This window comes from Anser anser, assembly GCF_964211835.1.
Source record: "Anser anser genome assembly, chromosome: 1".
Lineage (NCBI taxonomy): Eukaryota > Metazoa > Chordata > Aves > Anseriformes > Anatidae > Anser > Anser anser.
In genome coordinates, this window is record NC_139720.1 from 63762719 (window position 1) to 63785838 (window position 23120).

At 40.1% G+C, this 23120-nt stretch overlaps 1 protein-coding gene across 1 annotated transcript in view; it reads left to right on the forward strand.

The window, feature by feature from the left end:
• The window catches only part of PKP2 (plakophilin 2), a 44766-nt gene extending 21953 nt beyond the window's left edge, over positions 1-22813 (forward strand). Inside the window, exons 6-13 of the mRNA XM_083827558.1 lie at positions 3509-3686; positions 12567-12684; positions 14108-14269; positions 15145-15318; positions 15917-16070; positions 18171-18360; positions 19437-19524; positions 21901-22813. Coding sequence (XP_083683684.1) covers positions 3509-3686; positions 12567-12684; positions 14108-14269; positions 15145-15318; positions 15917-16070; positions 18171-18360; positions 19437-19524; positions 21901-21969 — 1133 coding nt within the window. The 3' untranslated portion in view covers positions 21970-22813. The remainder of the gene's footprint in view (positions 1-3508; positions 3687-12566; positions 12685-14107; positions 14270-15144; positions 15319-15916; positions 16071-18170; positions 18361-19436; positions 19525-21900) is intronic.
• Positions 22814-23120: the final 307 nt, after the last annotated feature.

Here is a 23120-nt window from a genome sequence, read left to right on the forward strand (position 1 = left end):
ATAGCTAGCTGCATGTCTTCCCCCATAAGAGATCAGTACCTGGTAATAACACGCTGCACTCCTGTGAGAGACTCCTGTCCCCGAAGTGAAAGCATGTGACACTCATCAATAAAGATGTCTAAGCTCAACAGAGGAAAGCTTTTTGTTTCTGCTGCTCTGTAGGAAGCCTTGTACCAAAGCATTCCACCTGACAAAAATACGTGATGATAAAGACGTTTTTGGAGAGAAGATGTTTACGTTCTTAAACAGTTCTTCATTACCTCTCAGAAACATGATCGTAGTACTTGTGCATGTGAGAAAAGTATATCTGAGCTTATCTTTAAGGTCAGTGGCTAATTAGCAGCAGCACAGTTAGTACCGATGAACCGTGCCTAATATTAAGCCATATCGTATGTTGTATATCTCACAGAGTATTTTGAAGGTCTGTGTTTTCTTCCGGCCTGGCTCTCCCTTTTCTTTCCCACAGTGAAGAGAGGAGCTAAGAAGCCCACAGGAATAACAGGAAAGTAGGGGAAAGCTCCCTCAATATCAAAAATGTGACTCCCTTGTGTTGACTCCACCACAAATAAGAACCTGCAGCTGCTCTTCCCTTTGTGTTTGCTCCAGTTTGAACACCAGAAATGCAATTGTAAGCCAGCACTTAGGCCGAGAACAGACTGAGCATAGTCATGCAGTGAGGTTTGTATCGTCCTGTGAAAAGACTGAAAGCAATGAAATGTACAGAGGTAAATGCTGATTGTAGCAAGTGCTGTGTCCTGCCACACAGTCTGTGCCTTCCAGAAGAATGCACAAAAAGCATGAAACCAGTGTCCCCACCAAAGTGGCTGTGTGCTTATGACAGTGGTCTGAAAACTACCATGGACCTGTTTACCTAATGCACACATGCAGAAAATGGCTGCTAGGTTTCTCTGTGCAATGTCTGTGCTTATAGGGTTAATGAGACTAAAGTGAAGGAGCCATAGGCTTTGTCCTTTATTTGACATACAAACTTCTTGTATGTGTTTTAGGAAAGGAATGTGGATACTCCTGAACAGTGGTAGAGGATGTCACTTTGAGACAGTGCAGGAGCCAAGACAGGAGTGATGTTTTGTAGTGTTTAGTGAGCACACTGAGGAACAGAAAGGAAAATGGTTGTGGCATGAAAAAAAAAAAAAAGGAAAAAAAGAAAAAGATTAGCTTTTGAAGGTAAGCCAGATGAGCTTCTAGAGAGTATCTAACCTCTTGATCTTGTTATCATGCAGCGTAAATCAAAGAAATAAAAGAAAATTCTTTCTGCAGGGAAGATTGCTGCACAAACAGAACTGTCATAGAAAGAAATATAAATTTTAAGGAGACCCCACCCATTTTGCCAAATAACCATCTAAGGGGAAAATATGCCACTATGAATACATTATAGCATATAGCTGCAAGGAAAGGGCCCACTCTTAAAGACATTTTCTAAATTGAACAAATCCATTCAAATACAGAATGCCACCGAGAGAATTCTTCTGACCCCAATGAGATAGAGCCTGTGGGTATAGGTAGGATTTATGTCAAAAAATTTACAACGTGAACAGCATTCAAATCCTGTTCTGACAATTCTGACCTCTATTCTAGGTATCTGTCTGTAATTCAAAATGCACTTGTGCCTTTTAATACGATATTCTGTCCTTGTGCCCATGGATTTATGCAGTTCTGTCTTAACATGCTTCCATTACCAATGCCCTTTGGACTGCTCGTCTGATTTCCTGTAAGCCTTACTTATCCCTCAGGAAAGTACATTCTTCCTTTTATCCCCTAATTCAGAGGTTGAAGAGCTGATCCAAGAAGAAGGAATGGGCTGCTTCTGGCTGGCTTTTGTTTTGATTTTATTATTGCTCACAATAGCTGTAATTAAATTCAAAGTGTAAGGAGATACAAAAGAAACATTTTTTTTTGTTGTGAACTGATGAAAGGAACATTCGCTAATACCCTGCCAGTGTTTGGAGGAGGAGGTCTATGAAACTTAGAGCAGCAAGGGGGGGAAAAAATGAATGCCTTTGTAGTGAAAATACGTGTCTAGGGAAGACTTCGTTAAAAAGATTTTTCATCTATTGGTATAGAACAGAAGCAGAGCTAACCAATTTCACAATATCATATTTGAGATTTGTTTCAGTGTTTGTACATGTGAGTAGACAAGGTATGTAGTGTTACTTAACAATTTGTTTAGTGACAATTGTCTGGACAGTGACAGCCAACCAGTGGTTAACACTTTTCTCTCTTACGAGGAATTTTGCCTTCAGGTGTTAGAGAAACTTGGTAATGGGCATCTCCCATCTTCCAGCAGGTTTCCAAAGACCTGTAAACTCACTTCCTGTGCCTCCCGTCTACCCCCCTCTGCAAGTTTATTCTCCGGTGTGTTGTTGGTACTTGGAAGCACAACTAGTCCTGCCAGGCATCTAGATGGGACGATTTCCTCCCTGGAGATGTGTAAATGATCACAGGCGTTGGGTGTTAGCTCTGTTTTACTTGTGTTGCTTGATGACTGAGAAGATGATAGCTGCAAATTAGCAATGGGCATGCAGAGCCATGGAAAACTGCACTTCTTGGTCAGGCATTGGAAGGACTATATAGATAACTGACTTTAATTACACAGATAAATGCACCCTTTGTTTTGGTGCCATTTCCACATCCTCAGATCAAAGTCCTGTCACACCGGTTCACTCTTAGAGTTGTAGTACACAGCCATGAAGGTATAAACACTTTTCCCTGTGTCAAACAACTACCTGCGTCCTCAGAAAGGAGAGTTTTATGTTAGGAAGTGTTTTCTTTGTGAAACTGACACAGCTGGGGGAGGTGGTCAAAATTACAGTAAATAATGCAATAGTGAACATTCAGAGCTACTTATTTCTTTCTTCAGTGTTAAGGTACAACTTTTGCTGTGCTCTCCAGTCATGTACATATGCCTAAAAGCTCTGTCATTTATCTGCTCAATGAGAGGACACAGAAAATCAAATTCGTTGTACATTCACTATTTTTTGCCTCCTTTTTCCATAATCCTAGAAAGAAGACATGAACCAATAGGCACCAATTTCAGACTTTAAAAATGTTCAATCCAAAAAGTTCAGTTTTTTTTTTTTGGACAGAGAAACTCCACAGTGTAGTTCAGATTCTTTTATTTGTCACTTTAGTGATTGTTTGACATAATATGGCTAATTGCACTAGTTGAAGATAAAGGAAGAGTATGTTCATTTAGTCCGTGTATGGCTGAATGCCAAAGTGCTTATCTCATGAGAGAAAATAAGAAAAAAGCCTCTCAACTCTCACTGGTGACTCTAAAGACTGAGCAGTGTGCAATCACACGTGGTAGGGTGTTGTGTGGTGTTGTGTCGTGGTGGCTGGTGAGCTCTTATCACCCTCTTCTGCTCCTCTTGAGGATGTCGAGAGCCAGACAGGCTCCTTCACTGATTAACTTAAAGGAGTTTGAGATTACATCTTGCAAACTTTGGGGGAGTCTTTTGCCACTCTGATTTTATTTTGGATATTGCAGGTTTATTGTGGAATTTGTCCTCCAATGACCAGCTGAAGCATCTGTTGGTTAAAGAAGCCCTTCAGACCTTGACGGAAGCTGTTCTCATCCCTTGCTCTGGCTGGCCAGATCGAGATTACCCAAAGTCAAGTGTTCTGTCTGACCCTGATATCTTCTACAATGCCACAGGATGCCTGAGGTGAGCATTCAGTCTACAAGTACCCAAAATAATAGTGGTGCTAAAACAGGCCTACACACTTTCTTGCTTGCTTGCTTTGAACTGTGATGGCACCAAGAGAAGGGTTTGCATACAGATCATATTTTGAAATGCTTCATGTACTTTGTGTCAAACCAGAAGAATTACTGCTTGCTACAGTAAAAACAACTTTCTTTGTGAGGTTCCTCTGTATTGATCTGATAGGTACTCCGCAGGCTATTTATACCCATAACAGAAGATAGTAATCAGAGCCCTAGTTGCAGTGCATAGCTGCATTGAAGTCAGAGAGATCTTTCCTGAATAACAGTTGTTGATATGATGTATGAAATCAGCTCCTGGCTGATGATGATAGTAGTAATAAAAAAGCTTTTTTAAAAAGTTGTAGGAATGGTACTACAAATTAGCATTTGAGAAAACCTAACAGTAACTTAAAAGAAATTTTAAGCCTCTGGGAACCATTTAAAGTTATTTTAGGACTTTAATGAACTGGTCTCCAAATTTTTTTGATTACACACCCATATCAGTAAAAAACTGCTGAGCACACTCCCCAGTATATGTATATTTATTTATAAATTATATATGCTTACTACTGTGCTAATACATTATGTACATTATAAAATGTACTCAACAATAGGAAGTAAAAAAATAAAAAATAAAGACAGAATTAATGCTATTTTTTAATATTATTTTAATTATTAATGGTCTAAAAATATTTTCTTTTTGCACTCCACTTTAGAGACCACTGCTCTGGTGGATAACTTTTAAAGCCTCTAATGGGGACTTTTAAAGCCTCAAGAGAAATTTGCTGTCATGTGTTTTATTCAAGCAGTGGGTAACGTCATTTACAGTGGGTCACTAACTGTAGACAGCCAGGAGCATTAGTATTTCCTATAAAAACCACAAAGAGGGCAGGCAGCTTTCTCTTACAATTTTTCCCTATTACACTTCAGTGTTGAATAGCCCTATCGCTTCCTTTTGGGCTACTGTAAGACTAACATACATGGAGGATTAATTGTGCTGTCATTGGACCATCAGTGGGACAACTGAATTGCTTGTGTACCTGGAATTTTCTTTCCAGAGACTGAGCAAGTCATTTTCATTTACAGCAACATTAGATATTAATGGGACAACAGTGATTATGCCATTTATGCTGGGTAAGTTCTGCTCACCTCTGAGACCTGCTGTAATGCCTGCTGAGTCTTACCTGCTGTACCAGGAATGGGAGCAGTCCTTTGGGTAGTAAGCAGAACAAGCTCAGCAGCAGCCAAGTCACTCTTTTTTTTATATGTGGCATATAAACCACACCTAACAGTTATATTCAGTACCATCTTCAAAGATCCTTTGGCTAAGTACACAGTAAAAGTCAGTCTCTAGCCATAATTGTTTCTTATCTAAATAGAGGACTTGGAAAGGGGACATGGAACAAAGAAGTACAGAGGAGTGTTCGGTTTTCAACTACTGCCAAAGACGCGTACTTCAATGTATCACAGCCTGTGATTATGCTGATTGGAAAATGGCTAAATTAGGTTTTAGTCATTTTTGAATCAAAATAAGTCACGTTTAGCTTTTTTCACAACTTTAACTAAATGAAGGCCAGGCTGCCTGGGGTTGATGAATAGATTTACAAGTGTGCATCTACTGCTGCAACCAGGTAACAGCCTCATGAACACTGCAGCTAGTACAGAGAAACAGAGTACAAAAGGCCTCAGTAGACCCACCCCTAAATTACTGCAGTATAAAAGTCACATCTTTAAAACAGGATACGCCTTTTAAAATAACAATCTATTAAACTGTGGCCCTTTGTCTTTTTTGTGAGTTCAAAGTGATTGTACATTACGTAAATACAAACGTGAGTATCAGAGACATGTCTTTTGATTACCTGAAAGGCCATAGTTTGAATAAAGTAATGAGTAATAATATGAGAGTCAAGGCAAGGCCTAAGTTTTAAACTTTTATGAGAAAAGTAAAAGGTATTAAGTTTGGAATTTAGAGGCTGGGAAGCTGCCCAGTTTTGCCTTACACATATCTATCTGTTCTGCTAACATGTCCCACAGCAGAACAGGTCTAGCTGTATTAGATGAATTTGTACTGTGTTTTAATAATTAACTTTTATTTTTTCTGATAGCTCAAAAACAAATACTGAGAAACATTAACTAGCCATAATAAAATCTTTCTGACTAGTGGTGTTGTCTCTGAAATGAAGCAGATCGTCTTTTTTCGTGTGAATTAATCTGAGCTGCATATGTACAGAGAACAGTCTGGCTGTCAGATGTACCACTCGTGATAGTGCTACTTGCTCCTGCATTTGGATTCAGGAACCATCTCTTCTCAGCAAGCCAGTGTATGGGGACACAGAGTTATTCATAATTTGAGTATGGTATTACTCTTTCTGAGCTTATTGAAGCAACTTGATATGACTTGGTATGTGACAAATAAGGAGTAGCAGTAGCTGGGTTGTTTTAAATCAACTAAAAGTGGATTCTGAACGTACCTTACTGTGTACAGAAAGTGAGTGGGGCTAATTCAAAGCTGCAGTTGGTTCTGCAGCCTTAATTGAAAAGTCTCTCAAACTGACCTTTTCCCAAAGATACATTGCCTATTTAAAAAATATGATGTCCATATGCTTGTCCTTGTCATCTTTAAATGCTTGAGCACTGAAAATGATAACTGAGAGGAGAACAAGGTCTTGAAAATTCACAGTTAAAGTTGATCTGTTGGATTGCCAACATACTTCCTAGCAGAGAATAGTTTTTAATGAGGTTTGTCATTTTTGCACAGGCCAAAAAATACAAGATTTTTAGCATGAATCAGTTTGCTTCTCTTTAATGGAAATTAACACACCTCCCAAAGTATCACCAACTATATTCCTAACTTATGTGCAGCTTAAAAAAAATCTTTGCACAAAGAAGCTCTGAAAACTAAGAACAGCACACCACAAAATAAAAAGAAAACCTGTGCATTGAAGGAATGATGCTAGTAATAAAGATGTTTTAAGTGTAGATATGTGCCAGAATATAAATCTGTAATTAGTCTTCCTTTTTGTAATACTAACATGTTTGTTGTGCATGTTGATAAGGTCTATAGCCTGCAGCTTCTATTACAGAATAAAAATAGTACTTTGAAGTACGATATATTATGCATTGTACAGTGCTTAGGTATAGAAGGATGCCAAAACTTCTTTTAAAAAATTTGCATATAACCATTGACTGACAGAGACAGCCACAGTACAAATCCAACACTGTCATCTAACATGGGTGTAGGCACTGTGCCACACAATTAACAGCTAGTAAAATAAAGCTCTCCTTAACATAGTGTCAAGAGGGAAAGTGAATCCCCATCTAGCAGATGATATTGCAGATACTACTGCTGGAACGAGTGAACAACCAGAACACTCCCCATTCTGCTAACCGGTAACTGCAAGAAATATTGTTGAATTCTGAACATCAGCTGCCTGGGTCTGTGCATGCACTCACTGATAAGGCAGTCCAATGTTGGAAGGATTTGTTAATCCCATTCTCTAAGATCTGCTATTTGTCCTAAAGTTTTGCTTCTGACGGTTTTAAGGAAACTGCAGGGCACAAAACTTTAAAGAGCAAAATGTAGCAGTGTACACCACACAGTTTTGCATTAGCAGTTAGAATAAATAACAGTATTGTTCAGTTCTGAAATGCGATTAGAAAAGCACTGTGCCCTGAGCAGGCAGAGTAAACCAAATCAAAAGACTTCACTGGTTGCCTGACAAAAAGCCAAATAAATAAACAGGCATATTAAACTATGGAGGGGAGTAGTGTGGACGTTTTGCAGACAAGACAACTCTTGTTGGATTTTAAAGAGACAGTCACTCTTTTTTGGCCTGAAAGTAGTATGCATAACAGTTCTGTCTCCAGTTCCACTAGAAATGGATTGGCCATGTATTCTGGAGATACTTAGCCTCCTCCTCCATACTCCTACTCAAAGTCTGAAAAGTAAGATGCAGAATATATGGGTTTAAATATTGTTTATACGTAACTGAATTTCTGGCGTGACTTTTCCTGTGAATTAAAAGGAAAGCTTAGCAGAAGACTGTATATTTTACTGTGAATGCTGATAATGATCTTGGTACACTTTTACCTTGAAATACCTGTTCCCAAAGTTCGAGAATGTAAGATGTTTGTGTTACTCAGGGACAGAAAGTGATTGTTCTGCTGAAGCAGCTAAAGGGAGCATTGTCCTGGGTGTTGCCTTGGAGGGCTGATCTTTCCAAAAGTTATGTTTGCTGGTCACAATTATTCCTGCAAAACATTTTTTTAAGAGCTAACGATCACAACTACAGTTTGTTTTGCATCACTGCTCTTCACCTGTTGTCTGTCCCAGCTTTATTTTATATTACACGGGGACTCTTAAAGACAGTGGAAAGCTGTTGTCTGAGGAAGTAGTATCATTGCACTTCAGACAAGAAGGCTGCATAACCATCCAGTTCCATTTTATCTGGAGATAAGTAAGGCAAAAGCTCTTAATGATGGTTGAAAAGTGTAATGGCAGATCAAGTTTGTAATGGGAGCTTCTAACCGAGGTTGTAAAACAAATGACTAATGATAACAAGTCTTTGAACCTAGGCTTTTTGCATAGCATAGCCATTCCTTTAAGTTTATTTCCATCTGTTCTTATCTTCTCTTGTCTACTCTTTGGTCTGTCTGCTCCCCCCATTCCTGAAAGGAATTTTGTTATTTCCAGCCAGCAGCTTGCAGCCTAGCATTACTGTGTAGATCCCTGAATTCCTTTCCCTCCCCGTTGCATTTTTGAATTGTATAAGGCATGAAGTGAATACAATTTCCTGAACTATTTCAGGAAATTGTTGTCACATAATTGAGTTAAATTCAAATTACCAGTTTTGGCAGAATGAGTCCCAGGAGAAAAAGCCTTCTTCTTATCAGTAGTATGGATCATTCACAGCAGTGCAAAAACCTTTTCCAACGTTGTCTGCCAGAATGTGACTCAGTGCTAGCTTAAAGGAAGCATCCCTTTTGTTTGGTTAAATTTGCAGTGTAACTGAACATATATTATCATTCAGCTTCTATCAAAATCATGCTTGATTTTACTATGTTACAATTCTTTGTACTTACCTCACTCGGAGCATAAAATTTTCCCTGACATGGAATTAGCTGATCCTCCATAAATGTCACTGGAATAAGGGTTAATGCCTACTTCAGACACAGATATAGTTCTACCATACACATGTGCAGGAGAAAATAGAAGCAGCAAATTCAGTGTGAGATGAACGAGGTATGTAGGTAGTGACATGCATCCACTTTAGCATGCAGTATTGTTTGGGCATGTCACCAGGATTAGCATATATGAGCATGCCAGAAGTCAGATATTTGTAATGGCTAGATGATATCAAAGCTTAAGCTCTAAATCTCTCAAAGGAGGGCGTCCCTGCAAGCAGCAATCTGTCTAATGCTGCATCTTCCCAACCGTTCAGTACTGATGCAGGGCAGAAGTATCAGGAATTGTGTAGCAGAAGAGGTTTTCTACAAGACTGTTGATCTTGACTCCAGCTGATTCTGTTTTCCACAGATGTATTTGTTTCGGTATAATTCTGATGACATGCAAGTAAAACAAACTTGCATAACAGGCTTGAAGATTTCTAGGTAGCCCTGGAGTCTCACCATGAGGTTGCCAGGAGCTGAAATTCTGGGCCAGTTCAACCATGGCAATTGCCCAAGTGATGGACATTTCAAGGCCTTCAGGAGCTCCACTACAAGAAAGTCCAACTCCTGAGCTCAGAGAGTGGTGCTACAGTTGTCAGGAGACATAAATCTTGGGAAGGCAGGATGAAGTCAGTTTTGCAATTTGCTAAGCAAAATGCTGCCATTGTTTCAAAATGATTTTTTTTTTATATTGGCAATTGATTCTTATGTGATGCTTCTCAGAAACATTTTTTTCCCCCCAGTCTAATAACATTTTCTTCCTGGAATTTCCCAGCATTTCAATAGGGAAAAAAAAAAAAAAAAAAAACTTTAGTTGCCAACCCATTGCCTTGAGAACCAAATCTGACCTTATTCAGAGCAAAATGGTTCCAACTGTAGTTGGACAAGTGGTAGAGTACGAGGTCTTCCCTTCCCGATCCATGTTGTGGTAATAAGGAGAAAAAAGGAGATGGAGAATGGAGTGGCCATATATGTGTGCACACACACAGGTACACATAGTGTTGTCTCTGGCTGGATAAACAGTTGAGGATCAGCTACTTAAGGAAACGGTTCAGGAATGCATTTCCTTTGCAGAGCAGGACAGTGCCTCAGCTTCATACTCTTTTCTCTGCTTCCTGATCTATGAAGCTGTGTGCCACACCACAGTCACGCCAGAAACAAGGCTGAGTGATGGCTCTTCCTTTTACAGCCATTCAGTGTGATCACAGCTGTGTAAACTTCAGTGATTTTTAGAATAACGTACTGTGACAAGATGAAGTGCTATATCAGCAGAAGTGTCTTTGGTGTGGGAAATTCCACACTTATCTTTTAATGGTATTTTTAGTCCGTGTACCTCAGAAACTATTTTTGCTATGCACTAGAAGGGCTGTAGCATGTACATTTCTGTCAGCATAACCATAAACTCACTGAAGCGTGACATGTCTCAAATGTGACATATATAGGTAAAATTAAATTCCAAAGTGATGCCTTATAGAGGAACCTGAATATTAATTCTGTGATATATAATTCCATGAGAACATGAATGAACTTATAAATAGGGACATTATTAACAGCATGACCTAAAGTAAAACTAAAATTAAAACACATTTACATTTAACCTAAAGATGTACCTCCCAGGGTCTGGGGGGACAGAACTGCATTGGCAGTATTTAAAATCACATGCATTTTACAGTAGTAAGCCACAGGAAAATTTAAAGCTGTGCCTTCCTGGCTTTGTCATTAATAACATTTTAAACTGTTGTAATTCCCAGTGGTTAAAGTAAGTGTGTAAAATAAACTCCCTGCAAATATTTAAAGTACATGACCCTCTTGTTTGTGATAGATGCTAACACTGGGCCATATTTAATGTTATTTCAAACAAAGAAGCAGGAATGTGATACAGCGTGCAGCCTTTTGGCCAGCAGAGCAGCAGGAGTCCAAAATAATGAGGCCTAGATTTACAATTGCAGCATTCCATAATTCAGAGGGCGTTCAGTTGTAAAAATAATTATACCTCAAAACTGTAAGTGTTGCTACTTCCCCGAAAATCAGAAGCTTATTTAGAGCCAAACTTCATACAGGAAACGTGTCCTTGGGCTTTTCAAGGGTTTTTAAATCACTTTCATCGTTCATTTTCAAGCTGCACTCGGGTTACCACAAAGCACAGGAAAATTCAGCAGAAAGCAGGGAAAGCAGCGGTTTTCTGTGAGCCTGGAGGAGGCAGAAAGTGTGCACAGGCATGCTCGAGCCACTGCGGTGCAACAGCAGAAGGCATCTGCAGAAGGCATCTGGCATTTCCCTCGCTCGGGCCGAGCAGTTTCTGGAGGCTTCAGCTTCGTCTGCTGAGGTGCAAGCAGGCAGAAGGCTGCTCTGGAAAGCTGGGAAGCAGCAGAGTGCGGTGTGTTTTTAACTCTTCCTTGCCCCTGCACATTTGCTCTTCTGAAAGCTGTGCAGGAGCACAGAGAGTGGTGCAGGGGCAGTGGAGGCATTGCACTGAGAGTGTTTTAGTGGGACAGAGAAACTATTAACTGGACCTTGAGGACCTTGGTATCTCCACAGAGGTGGGCAAGCAAGCATTTGGCAGAGAATCAGACAATATGCCTTGAGAAACTCTCCAGAAGACATGCCCTTCCCCATCCTTCCCATATGTCTTCTGCAGGCGAGGGGAAACACATACTGCTAGCCATGTGGTAATGGGTCTGCTGTGCACCAGAAGGACACGAGGCAGCACAGCAAAAGAAAAGGCGCTCGGCTGCTCTTCAGTGCCTCTGAGGATCAGGGGAAAGCAGAGAAGGGAATCTCCCACCAGCTGGAGCAGAAGCGTTGGTATTCCCATGCTGCTCAGCTGGCAGCGATTGCAGCTCCCTTGGGATGCATCGCGCAGGCACTCACCCCGAGCTCTCCCTGCAGGCTCGGCTGCCTTCCCCTCCCCTCTAAGAGCACATGGGTTGCTGTGTGAACCTGGTCCTTAACTGAAATCAGTTATCTTTAAGTTGAGAAAAGGTGCCTTTATTCTATGGTTCATTTACAGGCACAAGAGTGAGTTTAGGATATAAAGAAACGTCTGTTCTCTGTTTTCCAGAGCTTTAACAGTTAATGTGTGGATGTTGCTAAAACACTGAGAACGTGTGTCTGTTGACGGGTGTTCAAGAGTTGGTTGGGTTTAGGTAAATGCTAAAGGACATTTGTATGCATGGACATTTTTTATAGGTACATTTCCTCTGATAGTTTGACATAGCTGATGTCCCACCTATACGTATAAATACCTAAAAATGGAATAACAGGGAAAAAAAAAAAGAAAAAAAAGTCCAATTTGTTTGGAAAATCATAGAATGGTTTGGGTTGGAAGGGACCTTAAAGATCGCCTACTTCCAAGCCCCCTGCCATGGGCAGGGACACCTCCCACTGAACTAGGTTGCTTAAAAAGATCAGTTCAACAAGATGGAGATTTGAGTCAGGTTGTACCTTATCCATCCAAACAGCTTGTTTTTCTTAGTTATTTGTTATCATCTGGGAATCCGCTAAAGTAGAAGTTTTACTTAGAGGCTCATACTATTTCACAGTTCTGCAGAAGAAAAAAGCAGTTATCCTTAACTTCAGTATTTTAAGATTTATCTGGAATAGTTTATCAGAGGGGCACAAGGAAATATCTTTGCCTAAATCTCTTCTTACCGATGTATTCCTTCCTGCACAGAAACATGAGCTCTGCTGGCCCAGAAGGAAGGCAAAGGATGAGAGACTGTGACGGCTTGATTGATTCTCTTGTGTATTACATTCAAGGAGCTATTGCAGACCACGAGCCTAATGACAAGGTATTCTTCAAGATGGAAGGTCTTTTCCTAGGGGAAATCACAGAGAGAGCAATTTTTTTGTTCAGAAACCGGTATTCAGAAACAGCTGTGATGTAGCTGCCAAGCTTGTACTTATTTCCAAAGCTTTTAGAACTACCAGAGATGAAGGTTCAGAAAGAAGCTGTTTTTTATCCTACTGTGTAAAAGAATAACATAGCTTAGCTGTGGGAAAACAGTTTTCAGAATCACCACAGAGAGTTAGAAACTTTTAAAGATTTAGATATTGCCTTTTTAGTTGTCTAAGGGAGCTAGCTAGCTAGAAGTTTTAAAAAATTAATCTGGGCACTTTCCTATATATTTAGTGCTACATACCCCTTAGGAAATGAAGAACCTAAATCTGACTGGTAGTGTAATTTAGGAGCTTGCATCATTTAGAATGGGGTTCGTTTTCCTACTTTTTTTAGAAGTTATTCATTCTGCCTAAGCCAGAAACTGCAAGGACTGGGTCACCTCCAGAAGCCAGTTCCTCTCGTTCTCTTCCTCCCACCACTGACTGCAGCTGAGCCCAGAACATCGCTTAGACTAAATGTTTGTCTTTCAGCTGGGTGACGTTAGGTGAAAAGACCATCAGTCGCTGAGGAGGTTAACCGTAGCCTGTGAGGCACTTCGGGCATGCCTGCTATAACTTGTGCTGTACAGCATTAATTACTGTATATTTACAGCTCTTTCCTAGGATTAGTTACTTGAGCTTTTCCATCTCCCTGTATTCAGTGCCATTAGCTCCAGGGAGAATCCAGCACGTAATCCTTGTGCCAATAGCTCCCTGCTGCATTTTGTCTTAAAACCACTCATTCCCTTTTCACTTTCAAAAAAGGAGGAAATGGTAATAAAACTATTTGCCACTAAACTCATCACTCAGAAATTGTCAACTTGACCTTAGCTATGCCCAGAAAGGCTCATCTAATTTGGGGAAAAAAAAAAAATCTACCACAGAAAAGTGCTGTATCCTTGGGTGAGACACTAAGTTTTCCTTTTGCTGACATTGTGGCTGGGTGTGTACGTGATCATCTTTGCTCTTAAGTTCCTAGACGTTCCTTGGCACACTTCTGGTCTGTGCCAAATAGCACATGTCCTAACAATTCCCAGGTACATTCAAGAATTATAATGTGTCAGGACCATTTCCAGCAGGCATGCACCCTGCTCTGATCACAAGCCCTGTGTGCCAGTTGGCCTCAGCGCTCAGGAACATCCCAGGACATGCTTAATTTCTTGGTGTAAATACAGTCTTGAGGATCACTGGCATGAAGACGAGCTCTTCTGTAAGCCATTAGAAGATCTGCAGCTAATTGTTTAAGATCCAAAAATGAAAGTTCTCCCCATGTCTACACATGCCCTTTCAACACATGCCAAAGCTTTCAAGATTTCTATTCTTTTGCTATTTTAGGCCACAGAGAATTGTGTGTGCATTCTTCACAATCTTTCGTACCAACTAGAGGTAGAGCTCCCTGAGAGCTATGCCCAGAGCATCTATATCCAAAGAAGAAATATCCCTACCCATGACAGAACACCAGGCTGTTTTGGAACACGGAGCAGAAAAGTGAAAGAGGTAAAGCACATGTTTCATTACATCTCATTTGGTTAATCAGTTGTAACAACTGGAGAATAAGGCTGTGATCTACTTAGGTTGCTTCTCTGTTGGTGATGTATCCAGTAGTGTGACTCACCCCAAAAATGTAAATTTATCAATAGCCTTTCCAAACACCCATTATCATGTTCAGTTGCTAAAGGTACAGGTGACAAAGCAATTCACAGTTTCCTTAGTTAAGGGATACTGTCAGTCAGTTTCATCCCTTCTGATGGATCTAAATGGTATCTGTACCAATTACAGGAACTGTGCAAGTGTCCTACCAATGACTAGGCATTGTGGCAGTTTCAGCAGTGAAACCAGCACAAGGTTGCTTGCCAGCTCCATGGCTTGCTGGCTTTTGGGCCTCTTCTTCTGATGCTATATGTTACGGATCTCAAATATTCCGGTAGCTGGGAATTATTGGAGAGAAAAATAGGTATTGGGGAGGGAGAAAGGGAAAGAAAAGGACTGATGACCCTCCCCCATCCATTATTTTTGCTAGATCGTATTCCTCCTTCCCCTGTTCCATCCACAGTAGAGCTCTAGCATGCTATTTCTCTTTCTCCTTCAGCTCAGCCACCAATGTCAACAGCTAGACATGCAAAGCAACTTCTCTATCTATCTCCTCTTTTTGGATGGAATAGTCAGTACAGTTAAATATTGAAGTTGTACAAGTTGCCAATAAATATCTGTGTCACATTAATGTTCACTTTCATTTTCATGACAAAAGTAGTCCGTAGTAAGTTCTGCAAAATCATGTGGTCATGGAGTTACAAAATTGCTAGTTTAGATTGTGATGCTTTATGTCATATAAAGTCACTGGTTCTAACAGCTTGATCTGTTTACATGTTTAGAAGCAGCAGGACACCCCACTACCTGAGGAAAGGAGCAATCCCAGAGGTGTGGAATCACTCTGGCATTCGACACTGATTAGGATATATCTCTCTTTAATAGCAAAGAGTACCAGAAACTATACCCAGGAAGCATCCCTGGGAGCTCTTCAGAACCTCACAGCTGGCACTGGACCAGTAAGTCAGCTTTTTTCTTTTTCCTGTCATTCCCTTCTTAATGTAAATGCATAGAGTATAGGGTTGCAATGCAACGCTCACAGCACCAAGCTCAGATAACCACTGACAAGCCGCTGATTCCCAAACACTGTCAATGAAATCAAAGAACATTGAAGAGAAAGTCATAACCAGCACTGCAGATATTTCCTGCTTGGCAAATATAGGGATTACTTCTTTTCACTCTGTCTGTGTATGGAATTTGCTAATTCATTGCACAGCGAGGGATGAGTCGATGCTAAAAATGTGAAAGAGGGGTTTTCTGGATCGTAATCAGTCCCATGGGGAGAGGAAGTCTTTGACACAGCCACACATCACTTTCATGGTGAAGAAACTGATGACCTCTGTCATGTTTTGGCGTAGGAACTGGCCAAAGAGCATGTGGGAGACAGAGGGCTTGAAACTTTGTTTATATCACCTTGTCTTCTGTTGCAACTCATACATACCATCAGATCTAAAGTAATTTAAATATACTTAAGATGAGGCAGAGAACCTACTGCTGTTATTTATGAGGCTATACATTCATCATAATGACATATTATTGCCGTGTACCTTATAACAGATGCCGTTTGCAGTGGCCCAGACTGTTGTTCGGAAAGCAAATGGCCTTCCAAGTATTCGAACTATGCTGCATGTAAGCCACCCGACAGTAAAGAAGACAGCAGTCTCACTGCTCAGGAACTTGTCTCGCAACACCTCTCTGCAAAATGATATAGGTGAGCAAAGACTAATATTGTCTCTTGGGCTTTCTTTCTCTGCTCTGCTTACCTTAATCTTTCCTTCTTTAATAAACATTCAAAAAAATGGATGTGGGTTTAGTAGATAAATATTTAGGTCAGATACTTGCAGTCATTATGCAGGGTTAAAAATAATGGATTTGCCTATGGAAGAATCTAACCTGTAGTTTTCTGTACATTGTGTATTCCTCATCAGATACTTCTATTGATGTTACTTTCAAAAAATAAATAATAGACATAAAATCTACACAGGGAGTTGGACAGGGAGTTTTTCTTGTGCTTAAAATAAAGGAAGTAAAGGAAGGTAACTGCAGAGTTCTGTACTGCCACAGGTATGTAGTCCTTTGTAAGAATCATGGAACGTTTCTAGTTCTTCTAGAGATCATATTTTCTTCTCTTATACATAAAACTTTGGAAGCTTGTCTCTTGCACATTTTTCTTGTATAACTTTTCAGAAAATGAAGCTAGAAGATGCTACAGAGAAAATAATAGGGTTTTTTTTGGAGGGCTTTATTTCTAAAATGTTACAATTATTTTCACATCAGAATACATTTCTATTCTGAGTATTTTCATTTCAATTTAATTTATATTTGAATATTTTTCCTACTGATAGGATAAGTGCATTCACATCATTTGTTGTCATTTTCTGTGTTCTCACCAAAGGGGGAAGGGGAACTTACAGGCCTACAGCTTGTTCATGGGACAGATTAACCTCCAGAATTCTGCAGAACAGTCTCCTGGGCACCGCGTAATCTTTAGAAAACATTCCCTATTAATGAAAATATTAAATTATGTTGTTGTGCTGATTTTGAAAGGATAATACATGCGGTGTTAAAAATTGCAAGTGGTAAATCCTCTTGAAAGAGTAGGAATTAACCTGAGAGGAAAAAGTTGGGGTTTCCTTAGGAAAAACAATCTATAAAAGATTGTGGAAAAGGCAGAATAGCATGAAGCTCTGGAGAAAGGTGCTTCCCCTTCACAGTCATTTTCCTGCTTTACACATGGTAGAGAGAACTGGGGGAATTTCAGGTGAACCTTTTCTCCATGAAAAGGAGTTATTTTTGATTGACTGTGGATCCACATATTTTTGATATATGTGGATTCAGGTCAAATTCTCCAAATAATGTTGGCTGAAAGAAAGGAAGGGCATAATGTTTCTTAAATAAAAGTGTTTCTATTTAGCAAGCAAAATGAATATATGATACCAATTTGAGTTAAATTTCATATAAAACGTGAAAATAAAATGAATGAAAAATGAGATTAAATTTTTTATTTGATCTGAAATAAATAGCCTGTTCTGAACAGACATTTTCAAGATACTGCCAGATGTAATGATACAGACATTTTCATGATAGTGCTTTCTGAAAATCAACTTACTTGATTTACCAATGAAAAAAAAAGACTATCATCTCTGACATAATTGCTTTGACTGATATTTATCATAGGAGGTGGCTCATTCAGTTTTAAAGGTCCTTTTCTAAATTGTATGTGATTTTATCTCAATATAAACAAACCTTGTCACATATCCACCTGAAGGAATGAGCAGAAATCAGAGTGAACAAAATGCTCGCAGTCCGAGCGGCACACTGGATAGCGAGGGCAGAATATCCAGTATGGCCTCATGCTGAGTACAAAAAGCACCTTCTTTTCCAAAATGCCCCCGACTGTTGCCTGGTGCTGCTTTTTACATGGGGAGCAACAGGCTACAACCAATTGCTGAACGCTGTAATTTTCTCCCCCAGCTCTGGACATGGACCAGTCCATATGGCACAGGTCTTCACATTGCCCCACCAGTAAAACTCGTGCTATAATCACCCTCCCTCAGTTTGCTGTATACCTGTAACCCGATGACTAGCTAGAGGATGCACGTGGTTCTTCGGGAAGTGGCAGCTTGTACAATTTCGTGTGGAGGCATTAACCTAAACTGTGGGGTATAATGCAGCTATGAAACCATGACCTTTTGGGGGGATTATACAGCACCATGATAGGTGATAATGGGAGGACTGAGGTCTTGTAGGACTCCTAGATAAATCTGTACCCATTAGTAATGGAGTTGTCTGTCTGTTTTCCAACTTCTAGCTAGAGAAGTTTTGCCTGATTTGGTCTCGATACTTCCTGAGTCTGTCCCAGGGTCTGATATTGCCTGTGAAACTACAGCTTCCGTCTGCTACACCTTGTACAATTTGACACAGAACAGTTCTCACAACGCACGGCTTCTCCTGAATGCTGATGGCCTACCGAAGATCATTACCATTAGCATGAATGACAGGTAAGATGGTTGAGAAGCCTTCCCCTCCCCTTCCTCTTTTCCCCTGGGGAAAAAAAAGAACTACAACCTCTGCCGCTTGGGAGGAAAACACTGCTTCTTAAGGTACAAGGCAGCTTAAAAATGACTGCAATGTGAGTAAGATTACACATATTAGAAAATGCAGAGAAATCTCTTGTAACAACTGTTTCATCCACAGGTAAATTTGCCGTGCTCCAGCATTTTAAATAGCACCTCCAAAGATGACGGCACAATACTAACTATATTCTAATATGTTTAGTTGAAGACGATTAAATTTTATCTGTCCCCAGAAAGTTTCTGTATTTCCTGTTCTTTGTAACACAGCCCTAGTAATCTTTAATTGTTAGCACAGGAATACATTTTATAGAAATGATGGAACCATACTTAAGAATTATTTATAAAGTTTATTTTGGATAATAGATTGTGAATGTTCTTCAATCATTCTTTAATATTTAATCACATGTAACTTAAGGATTATTTATAAATTGGCATTATGGATAATAGATTGTGAATTTTCTTCAATCATTCTTTAATATTTAATCACATGTAACCAATATTTAAACAAAAAAGAATAATTCATGCTTTATGAATGTGAACAATTATTCTGTTTGCCTTCCTCTCTTTTTACAAAAAGAAAGAGAAAATTCATCTCAGTAAAGGAGACCTCATGAGGCCCTGAATAGTATTAATCCTGTCTAATTAACCAGATATTTTACCTGCTGGGAAGATACTCTAAAATACTTTTTTATTCTGAGATGTATTTTCCTCAACTGAATTTGAATTAATATGATAGCTTCTCAAAGATTAAGTCTATAGAGTATTATTTAATTTATCTATAATTTTGAAGAATAAGTTAAGCAGGAAGTTATGTTTCATTTGCTTCAGTAGTCAGGACAGCATGAGATGTGCTAGAATGCCTAAAGAGCGAGAAAGCAGCATTTAAGAGGAAAGAGGCAGAACAAATGCTACAAGGTTACATATTCTGAAGTCTGCATATGCACTGTGATTATGAAGTAGGAATTTAAATGTGTTTTATCATTCTTTTTACAAAATTGCAGTAACATGTTCAGCAAAGCTAGTAAGGCTGCTTCGGTCCTCCTCTGCTCCTTGTGGTCACATACTGATCTCCACAATGCTTACAAAAAGGTAAGACCTGGCTTGTAGCAAAAACATTTAATCTGTCCTTTCAGATCTATTTCAGGTCTTGTTTGACCTCTGTGGCTTTTAGCACTTCTGCACTGTTACTTGATAGGATTTCAAGGGGTCTCTGAATTTGGTGTTTCTTACTCATGTATAACATGACCAGCAGCTCAGGGGAGGGGATTCTGCCCCTCTGCTCTTCTCTGCTCTCATGAGACCCCACCTGGTGTATTGTGTTCAGTTCTGGGCCCCCAGCACAAGGACATGGGCCTGTTGGAGCACGTCCAGAGGCCACGAGGCTGATCAGAGGGCTGGAGCACCCCTCCTATGGAGACAGGCTGAGGGAGCTGGGGTGGTTCGGCCTGGAGAAAAGAAGGCTCCGGGGAGACCTTACAGCGGCCTAAAGGGGGCCTGCAGGAAAGCTGGGGAGAGACTCTTGGTCAGGGAGTGTAGTGACAGGACAAGGGATAATGGCTAAAAACTAATAGAGGGGAGCTTTAGATTAGGTATTAGGAGGAAATTCTTCACTCAGAGGGTGGAGAGGCACTGGCACAGGCTGCCCAGAGAAGCTGTGGCTGCCCCATCCCTGAAAGTGTTCAAGGCCAGGCTGGATGGGGCTTTGGGCAGCCTGGTCTGGGGGGGGAGGTGTCCCTGCCCATGGCAGGGGATGATTACAGAAAATCTTGCACAAGCAATGCATGCCCTTAATTTTCGCTCATCTTTGTTCATATTCTCTCCCTCTGCGGTTTTATATGCACTAGAAAAGTTTATGAAAAATGTTGCTGCTGCCTGCCAGATCAGATAGTGAGAAGAAATGCTTAGTAGGTGTCCATCCACCACTGACTGAACCAACCTGACACAGATGGCATAAGCTGCCAGCGAAAGCAAATGAAGGGTGAAGCAGCTTCTTGCTTTAAACCCAGAGCAGTTTTGTTCTCCTTATTGTCTGCGTGTTTTGTAAGCCCAGGTACTAGTTATAACCAAACAAAAAGGTAGAGCCAGGGAAAGGTTTGGCAAACATTTACTGCCACAGTCAAAATCAAACAAAAAATGACCAGCATGAATCAGCCAGCCAACAAACCAACTTGTTTCTTTCCTTTTGAGGCTCTATAAGTGCTTTTTCTATGCACAGCTGGATTGACTTCAACCTGCCTACCTCCAGCTTGCATTTCAAACTGTATTCATTCCCTATTTCCCTGCTGCTTAGAATTTCTGTCACCTAAAATTCCCAATAACCTAAAATTATCCCGTTTTCCCAGCCTTCAGCATATGTTAGCCAGTTTGCTTCTTAGCAAAGTAACAATGCAACTGAAGGCTTCTAGCTTAAAAAAAAAAACAAAAAAAAAAACAAAAAACAAACAAAAAACAAAAAAAAAAAAAAAACAAAAAAAAACAGTAAGAACTGTAAATTTTGTATTTCAATTTGCTCAAGGAAATTTACATAGCACAGTATCTTTTTATAGTCTTGCATCATACTCAGCAGTATGCTGCCTCACAAACCAGAAATCTGCATTCAAGAATAAGGGTCCTGGAACCATAACGCAATATCCCGGAAGGCACAAATTTTCTGAAGTCTTTGGTATTTTGGATGTGCATATAAGACACATATGTCCAATCTTATTTTCAAAAATCCTGTTTACTTGCTGTTCCTGTACGAATCGTGGCCCCTAGAGATATCAGGTACAGCACTGAAAACTTAAAGCGACCTGTCTGGATATTTTTGAAAAGTCAGCCTAATAAGCAGTGGAAATCATGTGATCAAATGAGATTGATACAATCCTGAGGCATTTTGGCATTGTCCTGAACTCTTTGTTCAGGCAGAGTTAATCTCAGATGACATTAGCAACCTAAGAGTTATGAGTCTGTAGAGCTGAACTAGAGGAATAGGCTCCCCATACAGTCATTGGAGAGTTAAGCAACTCCCAACAACAATTCATAGAACCACAGAATATCCTGAGCTGGAAGGGACCCACAAGAATAGAGTCCAACTCCTGGCTCCACACAGGACCACCCAAAAACCAATGACCACTGCCCTGGGTAGCCTGTCTTTGTGTCCGACCACCCTCTGGGTGCAGAACCTTTCCCTAACACCCAGCCTGACCCTCCCCTGTCCCAGCTCCATGCCGTGCCCTCGGGTCCTGTCGCTGTCCCCAGAGAGCAGAGCTCAGCGCCTGCCCCTCCGCTCCCCTTGTGAGGAAGCTGTAGAAGACCTTCTCACTTACCTTAGACTAAACTGAGTCACTTTGGGGAGGCGCATATTCTGTCTCTGTCTGCCTAGACCTCTGCCATGACTCCATACCTAGCTTTTAGGCAGGTGAACTCATCTTTCCCTTGCAGAATTGGCACTGAAGGTAATGAATTTTTCTTTCTTTCATTCCAAAGGCTGACTTTAAGAAGACGGATTTCATCAATACCCGGACCACAAAAGCCTATAACTCACTAAAAGACTGAGTCAGATCATAACACGACTGAAGATAAATGAGACTGTACATCAATTAGTGTAACTATCTTCATGTGATTGGCGTTGCCATCATGAACCAGGAAGTATCTCAGAAAAGAGAGGCTGATTGTAGACTTGAGTGGCCTGTGATAGTTGACTTGTGTTTTTAATCCTAGTCACATTGTCACTGTGTATATCAATGTATAAATAACCAAAGATGGATCCTTCAGGATATCTGAGGTGAAGTTTCATCTAGGTTTACCATTTTTCAGAGTTTCAGATTGCCTTTAGCGTAACAGGCATTTATACAGAGAGGTTTGAAATGCTGATTGGCAGCAAATTATATTCAGATTGTTTTATACAAATAGTTTTCTACTGTGGCTAAGCATCAAGTGCACTGCTCAGGACATAGAAATTTTTCACCCTTTTTTTCTTCACATATGCTAGAAAATAAGAATTTCCAAACTGTGAGTATGCACAAGAAGCAGTTTCACTACCTGCATTATAAAAGCACCAAGGCAGTTAAAATGAGTATTTTTATATTATTTGTATTCATGTGCTCACTGGTTCTTAAACCTCTTTCCTTTGAGATATTATCAGCAAAAGTAACAAAATTGATTGTACATATGTCTCCTTGTTTCTGGCTCTCCTCATCCTTGCTCACATGGCTGTCAGAATTGATAACTGTGTCCAGAAAAGGTTTTCTCTAGAAGCAATATGTCAGACACTTCGGGCTGAACTTACATCCATCATTCTTTGCTAATTGTTGGAAGAGTTAGTTGCTGGTGATTCAATGATTATTTTAAGAAAATCACATTTTCAAACCGATTCTGTTGATTAAATATAGTAAAGGGAGTGGAGTCATGTCTTTATTTTTTAAGAAAAAGATATATATATATGAGATTAGGATAATTGCTGCTTGAGGAATTCATCTGATCCTGCTTCATATTCTCTTAGTTGAAATCATCATCCTCCCTACAGCAAATACCTGCAGTGTGATAACTGACGGACTATGTCTGCACATGTGGAAATAGGTAACAGGAGGAGACAAATTCCTAAACACCTGAAGGCTGTTCCCATGATGTGATCCTAGGAGAGGAAAAAGAAGCATTAAAAACCCCTATCTGATGCCTTTAGTGAGCAAGAGTTATCTCAACAAACC